General features: G+C 39.7%; 1 protein-coding gene across 2 annotated transcripts in view; it reads right to left on the bottom strand.

Moving 5' to 3' along the window:
* The window catches only part of LOC135102754 (uncharacterized), a 52,431-nt gene that overhangs the window by 22,214 nt on the left and 17,862 nt on the right, over positions 1 to 12,355 (bottom strand). For both annotated transcript variants that reach the window (XM_064008270.1, XM_064008271.1), the window contains exon 2: positions 243 to 418. In XM_064008270.1, the coding sequence (XP_063864340.1) occupies positions 243 to 418 (176 nt within the window). The remainder of the gene's footprint in view (positions 1 to 242; positions 419 to 12,355) is intronic.

Raw genomic sequence — 12,355 nt, 5'->3', positions numbered from 1 at the left:
CAGTACTCCCTTCCTCTTTTTTTTTTTTTTACAGTGGTACTTACCAAGCTCATATTGTAGAATACTATTTGAATTTCTTGTCTGCATGATTTTGTTCTCAAATTTTAATTCTAAAATAAATTTTTTTTTTTTTATTAATAGTGGTACAAGATAATCTCAAAAACCATAATCACTGAAACTTCTGCCTCAATGGTATTTACAGGAAAGAGCTATAAGATTGCATAATTTCCATTCATACTTACATTTTCCAGTCTTCATCCTTTAAGTGGATAGCTTTTCTTTCTCTTATTTTTTTCATCAATTTTCCACGGCGATTGTCTCGGCAGTCACGCTGATATTTTGGACTAACATACTTATAGAAGAGATGAATGATTTTCAGTCTATCTGCTTGCTGTAGAATGGCTGGTTTAATCCCTCTCTGAAAAGAAACTTGTGTTGATTCTAATTATGTCTATAATGACAGTTTTACATGAGCCAATCATATAATAAACATCTGTCTACATATCCTATTCCCCCATATGAGTAGACACAGACACAGAACCTACAAATTGTGCATTTATGTGAATATTTGGAACAAACCTAGAAATAAGCCTCTCCATTCACAAGAGCAATGGACTGATTGCAAGTATTTTATTTTGTTTTCCAGTAAGAAATTTAATCAGCTTTGTAATGTACTTAATTTTTTTTATGATGTGGTCAATTTGACAAACCAAAGTAAATGTGCAGAGAAAAGCCCTTAAAGTTGTAGAAAATAAGCAGATGGCAGCTCACAGGTGGAGTTACTGTGATGTAACTCAGGTCCAGCAACAGCCGCCTAGTAAAGGGTAGAACACAACAGGGAACTTCATGGATTTATGAGTAATGGCACCTTTCACCTTGGGAAACAACAGCAGGGGGAGTATGAGCTCCCACCTGCACAACACCACCATGACCAGAGGGTGATGCTTCAAGGGCCTGGTTGACCACCCCTCCAGGACCAAAGTTTTTATATTTACCCATATGGATACTATAAAAATAAATTGGCTCCAGGGACCAAGGGAGACCTATTGGGATAATGAAGGGAGTGAGCACTGGCCCCTGTGAATGGGATACCTCATCCCCATGGGGGCCTCTCATTTTAAAAAGAGGCCCCTCATGATTTGAAAGTTTGTCCATGACAGAGCTAAGACCTCCCCCCACAATGCATCCCAGCCCAGACATCCAGCCATCCAACACAGGATGCCCTCAAAAGGTAGCCCCTCTGGTGAGCAGCACCACTGACCCATACTGACAGCCTAAATCTGGGAACCATTTAGTCTGGTCCCTCACTGGCAATCTCGCTAGCATGGGTAGCCCTCTCCCCCTAAGAAGGATGGAGCAGGAGCTGAAGCCTCCTCTAGCCTTGCTTGCCAGCTCATGGGGACATGCAAACTCCCCCACCACAACAAGGCAGTTCCCACTAGGTGGGTGGGTGAATGGATGGAAGGAGGGAGAGGAGGAAGAGGAGGTCAAGAAAGGGAGAGGGGGAATGGGAAGGGAAGGATGGAAGGGGGGAGGGGAGAGAGAGAGAGAGAGAGAGAGAGAGAGAGAGAGAGAGAGAGAGAGAGAGAGAGAGAGAGAGAGAGAGAGAGAGAGAGAGAGAGAGAGAGAGAGAGAGAGAGAGAGAGAGAGAGAGAGAGAGAGAGAGAGAGAGAGAGAGAGAGAGAGAGAGAGAGAGAGAGAGAGAGACTTTTAGATGTAATGGTAATACTGCACAACTACAGCACTGCATCACACCAGATGTGAAGACAAAACACACACTCTTTTAGGGGTTTTGGCATCAACTCTTTCTATTATTCATCAATGATCTTCTAAACCAAACTTCTTGTCCTATCCAGTCCTATGATGATGATACCACCCTGCACTTTTCTGCATCTTTTTGTAGAGGTTCAGCCCTTCAGGAAGTAAACAGTTCATGTAGAGAAGCCATAGAATGCCTGACCTCTCATCTAAAATTTCTGGGGAAGAGCAAACTTAGTAATGTTCAATGCCTCAAAAACTCAATTCCTCCATCTCTCAACTTGACACAACCTTCCAGATATCTATCCCCTCTTCTTCAGTGACACTCATTTGCCCCCCACCCTCTCTTCTACACTGAAAAATCTCAGTCTGTCCTTTATTTATGATCTAAACTGGAAATTTCACATCTCATAGAAGTTGCTCAAGCAGCTTCTATGAAGTTAGGCATTCAGTGTCGTCTCTGCCAGTTTTTCTGTCACCCAACCCCATCCCAGTTGCTAACTCTGTACAGGGGCTTTGTCTATCCATGTATGGAGTCTGCTTCATGTGTATGAGGGGGTGGAGGCTTCCACTCACACCATTATTTTATTTTTGTCTTATCACCTCTCTTCTAACTGACTGTCTTCAGCCTCTCTCTCATCACAGCAATGTTGTACCTCTTGCTATCTTCTGCCGCTAACTGCTAACTGCTCTTCTGATATCACTAATTGCAAACCTCCCCTCCTGTGGCCTCATTCCACAAGATTTTCTTCTTTCTCTCATCCCTACTCTGCCCACCTCTATAAGGCAAGAGTTAACCAGCACTCTCAATCATTCAGCCCTTTCTCTGGTAAAGTCTAGAACTCCTATGACTTGAACTCTTTCAAGAGGGATTTTTTTTTTTATTATTCTATCTGATGTCTCTATGGGAACTGGCATTAAGTGGGCTTTTCTTTTTGAAAATTTTTGTTGCCCTTGGCCAGTGGACCTCTTCCACACACACACACACACACACACACACACACACACACACACACACACTACAATTTCTTTCCATAACTTTATCATGAAACATAATAACATTTTTTTCCACAAAACATCCTTGTAAAATAGGGGTGCATCTTATGCAGAGGTGTGTCTAATAAACTGGCAAATACAGTAACTTCATAGACAGAGTAGAGGAACCAGTAAATCATAACAATGACCATTACCTCCCTCATCAAACAGTAAAGAAAGACTCTGTCACTGCACCAATAAGGGTGGTTTTCAATTGCAGTTCACGGTATGCCAAGGGAGCAAGTAGTCTGAATGACTGTTTGTATATGGGACCCAACTTAATTGTTTAAAACCCTACACTTTGGTAGCCAACATCTCAAAAGCATTCCTAAGTATAAGTTTGAAGGAAGAAGACAGAGACTACAAAATTCATATGGCCAAGAGATACAAGTGACAAGAATAGTCCTTTGGATGTGAACAAGTTTGAATCCATCCTTTTTGCCTCATGTTCCAGTCCATTTTTGTTATGGTCAACCTTAAACCATCATTTTGACAAAGCTGGTTGTCCTGAAACAAATCATGCATTTTAAATGGACAACTTACAAATGACAGTAGACACAGAGGAAGAAGCAGTGACTTCATATAAATGGGGAACAAAAGAATGTTTATCCACTAATATGCTGCTGCACAGTTGGAATAGCAACTCAATAATCTTAGAAAACTTCCTAAAAGAATGACTTGAATTGGAGTTACCCATGAGGCAAAACCTACTGGGTATAGAATGGGATGTGTATGGCAGCAGAGTAAGCCTACACCAGCATCAATATGACTAAAAGACACTTACTAAGCCAAATCTCTTTCTTATTTGAACCCTTGGGTATAAGCCTTATAACAATAAGAGGGAAAATGTTAATGCAAGAAGTTTGGAAGAAGAAACTTGGTTGGGATACTGTCCTCCCAGAATATTATTCATCTGAATCGGATTGAATAAAGGAGGATTGTACTGCAGGTACTGAGGTCTCAATCCCCAGACAAGTCAATCTAACTCATAATGACAATATACAACTTCACATCTTTTGTGATGCATCCTCAAAGGCATATGGTGTAGCAGCCTACTCAGTCACAGATAATCATAGTGAGTTGATATCAAAATCAAGAGAAGCACTGATGAAAAACCTGAATCTTGCCTCAATTAGAATTAATGGCAATAGAAATGGATACTCAGCAAACTATTTAGGATTGCTTCAAGAGTAAAGGGATAAATCCTCTCTTTCAGCATGTAGAAATATGGACCAACAGTGAAATCTGCCTTCACTGGATATATAAAAATGAAAACAAAAGTCCATATGTGAAAAATAAGTTAGAAAAAAAAACAGTCGACACAAAGGGACTTCGAGTACCACCATATTCCTACTAAAGATAACCCAGCAGGGTATAACATTCCCCAAATTGGTAAAGGAAACCAGATGGTTCCACTGGCCAAACTGGTTGACTCAGAGAAAAAAACTAGCCCATCCAAAAGGCACATGAAGAGGTAGCAGTCAACATAGTAGAAGCTCAACCTCAGGCCATCTACCTAATCTGGCAATTAATATAAAGAAATGCTCCACTTTCAATAAGTTAATTAATGTAACCAAACAAGTATTCCATTTCATTACTCAGAAGTTGGGTAAGGCAATGCCAAATAATTTAAAATTTTGGATCAAACAACAACAACATGAATTCTTTATAGATATCCATAAAGCACTAGGTGAAGGATTCAAAATTGAGATTAAACTAGTAAAAAATCTTGGGCTATACTTAGATGAAAAACAAATCATAAGGTGCTGAGACAGAATAAAAAATGCTGAGCTGTCATATGAAATAAAGCACCCTATCCTGCTACCAAAAGGAGAGTCCCATCACCAAATTGATCATAATGGAAGCCCACAGAATAACATTACATGGAGGAATGAGGGACACTCTAACTCAAGTTAGGAAAAATTACTAGATACCCAATGGGTGTCACGTAGTAAAAGCTTCTCTGAAGAAGTGTACCATGTGCTGAGATTATAAGGCCCTTGATGTATCAGGGACCCCCAAATCTACCTCCAGAAAGAGTAAGCCTAGGTAGACCATTCAAAGTGATGGGTGTAGATTACACAGGTGCTCCGATAATAGCAGGTGAGGGTGACATCCCAAAGAAGGTCTATATACTTTTATTTACTCGTGCCAAAACAAGAGCAATCCACCTAGAAATGGCCAAAGATCTTAGTTCAGAGACCTTCCTGCAATTGTTTAGAATATTTGCAGCAAGGCATTCCTGTCCCAGCCTTATCATAAGTGATAATGCTAACTTCATAGGAATGGCTCCCTTTATTGAAGATATAAATGATCCAAAGGTACAACAAATACAAAGAAATAGGCAATGTCAATGGAAATTCATCACACCAAGGGTGCCCAGGCAGAATGGTTTCACAGAAAGAATGACAGGGCTAATCAAAAACTGGCTAAAGAAAATGCTACATTGATCCAAATTAAATCTCAAAGAATTAAGAACAGTAGTAACAGAAAGTGAGAACAGAATTGATTGATTTATTTTGTGGAACCATAACACTGTGGTCATATTGAGACTAGAATCAATAACCAACCTCTAACTTACTTAGATGACACCTCCATACATTTAGAGGCAATAACACCTTCTCGTCTCTTGAATGGGAGATGAATAGAACCATTCCCGTGCATCGAGGTGGAGGATCATATCCTAGACCTCACCATAGATGACAGGTCCCAGTATTTGAGAAAAAGTTATCATCAACAAAATACATTGTTACAGAGGTGGCAGAAATACCATTCTGAAGAATATCTTGTCAGTCTTAGTGAGAAATTCTATGGCACTCAACCATGTGAAAATGTAGTTTCCCTTAAGGAAGGTTACAATGTTTTATTAAAAATGGCGCAGAATCATTCCAGTTGGCCTTTTAGCTACAACATTAAATTGTATCATGATGAAAATAGTATCATTAGAACAGCCAAAGTTATGATTAAAGGACAAGGGACTCTTAGAACTATCAATAAGCTAATTCTGCTGGAGTGCTCACTCGAGCCTGCCCCAATCAACCCTGTTGAGGTCAGCAGACCCAGATGGTTGCCCCAAGTTTGAGAGAGAACGGATACTGAGGTGCAAATCAGGCCACCCAGAGTAGCATCTCAAAGGTCTCAGAAGAGGTGGAAGAATTTAATCACAGGTGGTCATATTACCTGAATATATATTCAGGTAACCCTTGGCCCCAGGATGTGGAAATTTTCACTTGTGTCATGCATAATAATATTGGTTTGTGTTGTGATTTGTATATATATTGTAAAGTTATATTAAAGAGTAATTAAGGTTAATATATTATCAACTAAGTATTAGTTACTACTAAAAATAAATATTAGTTACTACTAAAAATAAATAGAGAAACAGATGTAGGTGGAAAGTGAAATGCTTTGTCTCTGACATGGCAAGTTGAGAACCAAGCTCTCTGCTTGGCCCCTGTTGTCAGTAACAGTCACCAGCCAGCCACCTTTTAAGATGTTTCTCTGCCACTCTACCACCTGCACTTGTTAAAATCACTAAGTTAAGAACTAAGATGCTCGGAACCATTAGATAATCTCAAGGAAGCCGTCTTTGCTATGAAACGACCAGCCACTTGCCTGGAACACCAAAGACTCTGATCCTCTACCTAGCCATCTTCCATGCCGATAATTCTGACCAAAGATAAGTTATCAGTTATTTATAATTATATTTTGCTGTGCTTTCTGTGATGATGTGTTAGCAGGGAGACCATAGGGTGAATGTTAAGGTCAAAAAGTTCCCACAATGATAGTTACATGTATTTCAAGGTTCAAACTAGTTATTGTGGAAATTTCCATTTGTATCACGTACAATATCAATGCGTTAGTGGTTTGTGTTGAGACTTGTATATGAATTGTTACTGGTAATTAAGATTAATCCAGTACAAACTAAGTATTAGTTATTACTATAAATAAAATGGCAAGTAGAGTGAACAGATTGCAAATAGCTTTTGTTGTATGATGTGGTAAGGACACCAGGAGGCAGCAAGTTGGCCTGCCTCGGTAGTAGTTGTCCACTTGCCGCCATGAGCACAACAGTCCTATTAAGACACATTCTCAACACTCCACCAGTTACACTCAGTTAAATTTGCTAAGATGAGAAGAACTTAGAAGTTGGAAAAATTGGATATATCAAGGAAACTCCTGTGTTACAAAACACAGCCAGTCCAGCTGGCTTGAAATGCCAGCAACCAACTCACCCCTGGCTGTCACTATACTTCCCAGCCACAAGAACCACAGCTAAGTTATCATTTATTTATAATTATAGTTAGTGATGCTTTCCATGATTATGTTTTAGCTGGGAGGCAATTGGGTGAGTAAAACCATCAAATAGTTCCCACAGGTATGTTTCATATAGGGAGTACCATGTGTAGGCCTGATGGCTTCTTACAGCTTCCCTTATTTTTTTTAAAGTTTTTAAGTAATTCTCTACCACTCCAATGCACAGACCTAAGGAGTTAAGTATGATGTGCTGACAGGCCTGCAGTTGATTACTTAGTGTAGTGTTACTTAGTTGCCTGCAAGATTACTTAGTGACACCCTAAGTCCACCCAATTAAGGCTACTATAATTTTCTTGATCCTGCCTGGTCTTTGGGCCTGTAAGCTCTTGTAACTGAATGTTGCTCAAGTGCACTGCAACAAAGCCAACATGGATCAGCTTTTTTTTTTTTTTTTTTAAGAGTTCAATTAAAAGTCATTTAAGAGATTGCAAATAAAAATAATAGTAAAATGAGAAATTAACAGTCTGTTACATTAGTCTTGATGTAAATGCAAGACGGCCATTAATTAGCTACACATGGTGAGAATGATTGATAGAGGCGATTCACCCTTGTCCTGATGCATAGTTAAGCTTAAAGATAAGTCAATTTCATACATTTCCAATTGCATTTTTAGAACTTTTGGGGTACAGTAGAATGATATTTCTTTGGAGATGTGGAGAATGCAATAAAGGCAATTGGGCAAGACAAGATGGACTTGTAGGTGTGTGAGCACCTACAAGTCAATGCTGCACCCAGTGTAGTCAATGCTGCACCCAGTGAAACAAACACATGATGACACATAGGACACCACACTTGTGGAGCTGGAGCTGATAGGCTGTTTTTCTATCTCTATTCCTTGGTGAGCTAAAATACCAATGACTTTGACATTAGCAGACAATACAGCTGTCTATTTCATAATTTTAACTCGTATTGGTGGTATGTGACACCCAAGCTACTAAACCATCTGCGGTGAAGTTTAAGCTGGTGAGCACCAAACAGCCAAGATAATAATATATCATTACTATGAATTAAATACCTTGAATATATTACTAGTAATAAGGTAAGTTACTTTCATAATAGCTCAGTGTTATGTACAAAAGCCAACCTTACACATCATGTAGGACAAACCATGGCCTTGCCATAAATATAAAAATCTTTTGGGAATGAGTCAGATATGGCTGTAATAGTATGGAGAAAATGTGGGGTCTTGGATTTTTCTAAGTCCAAAGAGCTCTGCACCTCTCCATCAGCTGATCCTAAACTGAATCCATTCATGTGTTTGTTTACAGGCAAAGTATTGGTGCATATGCTCCTGAGCACATGACATTTTTTTTTTGTCATTGGCCAAGAGAGAGAGAGAGAGAGAAAAAAAAAGAGGAAAAAAATTCCATTAATGTGCCAATCCCAAGAGATGTCTACAGAATCATAAAAAATGAAGGATAAATGTCCTGAAACCTCCCTCTTGAAAGAGTTCAAGTCATAGGAAAGGGGAAATACAGAAGCAGGCAGGGAATTCCAGAGTTTACAAGAGAAAGGATGAATGACTGAGAATATTGGTTAACTCTTGCATTAGGGAGGTGGATAGAACAGGGATGAGAGAAAGAAGAAAGTCTTGTGCAGCAAGGCCGTGGGAGGAGAGGAGACAAGCAGTTAGCAAGATCAGAAGAGCAGTTTGCATGAAAATAGCAGAAGATAGCAAGAAGATACCAAGAACGCCTGACTTCTGATCTTTCTAAAATTTTTGATTGGGGCAGAGCAAACTTGGTATTGTTCAATCCCTCAAAAACTCAATTCCTCCATCTATCAACTCGACACAACCTTCCAGACAACTATCCCCTCTTCTTCAATGACACTCAACTGTTCCCCTCTTCTACACTGAACATCCTCGGTCTGTCCTTTACTTATAATTTGAACTGGAAACTTCACATCTCATCTCTAGCTAAAACACCTTCTATGAAGTTAGGTGTTCTGAGATGTCTCTGCCAGTTTTTCTCACCCCCCAGCTGCTAACTCTGTACAAGGGCCTTATCCGTCCATGTATTTAGTATGCTTCACATGTCTGGGGGGGTTCCACTCACACTGCTCTTCTAGACAGGGTGGAATCAAAAGCTTTTCATCTCATCAACTCCTCTCCTCTAACTGACTGTCTTCAGCCTCTCTCTCACCGCCGCAATGTTGCATATCTAGCTGTCTTCTACCGCTATTTTCATGCTAAATGCTCTTCTGATCTTGCTAACTGCATGCCTCCCCTCCTTCCGCGGCCTCGCTGCACCCCTATTCTGTCCACCTCTCTAACGCAAGAGTTAACCAGTATTCTCAGTCATTCATCCCTTTCTCTGGTAAACTCTGGAACTCCCTGCCTGCTTCTGTATTTTCACCTTCCTATGACTTGAATTCCTTCAAGAGGGAGGTTTCAAGACACTTATCCACCAATTTTTGACCACTGCTTTGACCCTTTTATGGGACTGGCATTTTAGTGGGCATTTTTTTTATTAGATTTTTGTTGCCCTTGGCCAGTGTCCTTCCTACATAAAAAAAAAAAGAAAAAAAAGAAATGCAACACTGTGGCAATGAGAAAGAGGCTGAAGGCAGTCAGCTAGAGGAGTTGATAAAACAAAAAGCTTTTGATTCCACCGTCTCAAAATAGTGGTATGAGTGAAACCCTCACATACATGTGAAGCATACTCTGTACAAGGGTGGATAAGGCCTCTGTACAGAGTTAACAGATTGGGAGTGAGAAAAATTGGGAGATGACTCAGAATGCCCAACTTCATACAAGCTGTTTTGGTTAGAGATGAGATGTGAAGTTTCCACTTTAGATTATATGTAAAGAACAAACCGAGGATGTTCAGTGTACAAGAGAGGGACAGCTGAGTGTCACTGAAGAAGAGGGGATAATTGCCTGGAAGGCTGTGAATTGAGTTTAGTTGATAGAGGGAGGAATTGAGTTTTGAGGCATTGAACAATACTAAGTTTGCTCTGTCCCAATCATAAAATTTTTGAGAGATTAGAAGTCAGGTGTCCTGTGGTTTCCCTGCATTAACTGTTACTTCCTGTAGGGTTAGACATCCATGAAAAGACGTGAAATGTGCAGGGTGGTATCATCAACATAGGAATGGATGTGACAAGAAGTTTGGTTCAGATCATTGATGAATAATAGAAAGAGTGGGTAGTGAGGAACACCACTGTTAATAAATTTAGAACAGTGATAAGAACAGTGACTGTCTACCAAAGGAGCAATAGGAAAGTTACAGAAAGAAGGATAGAAGCCGTAAGAGGGTAGTTTGGAAATCAAAGCTTTGTGCCAGACCCTATCAAAAGTTTTTGATGTCTAAGGCAACAGCAAAAGTTTCACCAAAATCTCTAAAAGAGGATGATGAAGACTTAGTATGGAAAGCCAGAAGATGAGCAGCCTTGATGGAACCTATACTGGCAATAATCGATCAGGTAGATGATTGTGAAGTGATAGATGTTTAAGAATCTTCCTGTTGAGAATAGATACAAAAACTTTAGATAGGCAGGAAATTAAAGCAACAGGATGGTAGTTGGAAGGCAGGAAATTAAAGCAATAGGATGGTAGTTGGAAGGATTAGAGTGTCACCCTTTTTAGGAACAGGTTGAATGTAGGCAAACTTCCAGCAAAAAGGAAAGGTAGATGTTAATAGACAGAGTTAAAAGAGTTTGACTAGGCAAGGTGTAAGCATGGAGACACAGTTTCTGAGAACAAAAGGGGGAACCCCATCAGGTCCATAAGCCTTCTGGGGGTTTAGATCAGCGGGGATCATGGAAAACATCACTACAAAGAATTTTAATGGGTAGCATGAAGTACTCAGAGGGTGGAGTAGAGGAAGGAACAAGCCCTGAATCATCCAAGGTAGAGTTTTTAGGAAAGGTTTGAGCAAAGAGTTGTGATTTTGAAATAGATAAGATGGCAGTAGTGCTGTCAGAATGAAACAAAGGGGAAAGATGAAGAAGCAAATTTATTGGAGATGTTTTTGGCTAGATGCCAGAAGTCATGAAAAGAGTCAGATATTGAAAGATTTTGACACTTTCTATTAATGAAGGAGTTTTTTGGCTAGTTGGAGGACAGGCAGAAATATATAGTGCCTAAGATTCAGGTGATGGAAGGTTCAAGTACTCTTTGTGGGCTACCTCTCTATCATGTATAACACAAGAACAGGCTGTGTTAACCCAAGGTTTGAAAGGTTTAGGTTGAAAGGGTGAGGAATGTATGCCTCCATGCCAAACACAATTACCTCTCTTATGCACTCAACACACAGAGACAGGTCTCTGATATGGAAGCGATAGTCATTCTAAGGAAAATCAGCATAATACCTTCTCAGGTCCCCCAATTAGCAGAGGCAAAACACCAGAGGCACCTCCACTTTGGGGGATCCTGAGGAGGGACTGGAGTGGTAAGACAAGATACAGATATGAGACTGTGATTGGAGGAGCCTAATGTAGATGATGAAGTAACAACATAAGCAGGATTAAAGGTTAGGAAAAGGTCAAGAATGCCGGGCATATCTCCAAGATGGTCAGGAATACGAGTAAAGTGTTGCACCAATTGCTCTAGATCAGTGGTTCCCAAACTTTTTTCTGGTCATTATCCACTTTTCATTCATGATCCTCATCCATGGCCCACTGCCAAGCATAACCCATGACTACAGTGACTGTCTACAGTCATTAAGTCCATATAAAGACTACTTTAGCAAATCCTGTAATTTTACTGATTCCATGTTATTTTTTTCTTAAGTATTAATAAAGAAATTTGCTGTTTGCCTTTGCTGAATGGTACTAAATAAGTAACATAATGCACATAAAAAAATGTCCATACTTAGAATAATAAAAAAAAAAAGGCAATTTTGCAAAAAGCCGTCTCAACAATAAACAAACAAGAAACAAAATAAAACAAAATTCCACTGGTTTAAAAGTGTATTAATCTCATGCCATATGATCTGATCTTTGAAATGCTATCATAGGGAGCCAGAATCAAGTGGCACAACCCATGACCTTCAGTGTCCACACACCTACCTCCTCCAGACTACTGGCTTCTGAACATTCATGCAAGGTTCATGTTTCCTTCACTTGAATCCCCATTCCACTGAATGTAATGGGTGATGTTGCAGATTATCAACAAGCTTCTTGATTCATGGTTTTGTTTCACTTAAAGCACACCATAGGTCATGCTTCACTTCAACTCTGTTGTGATATTTCTTTTTAATGTGTAGTTGAAAGAATGCAGACTCACACGATTAAGTTGATG

The sequence above is a fragment of the Scylla paramamosain genome, chromosome 8 (genome assembly GCF_035594125.1).
Source record: "Scylla paramamosain isolate STU-SP2022 chromosome 8, ASM3559412v1, whole genome shotgun sequence".
Lineage (NCBI taxonomy): Eukaryota > Metazoa > Arthropoda > Malacostraca > Decapoda > Portunidae > Scylla > Scylla paramamosain.
This window is presented reverse-complemented; position numbering and strand designations above follow the sequence as displayed.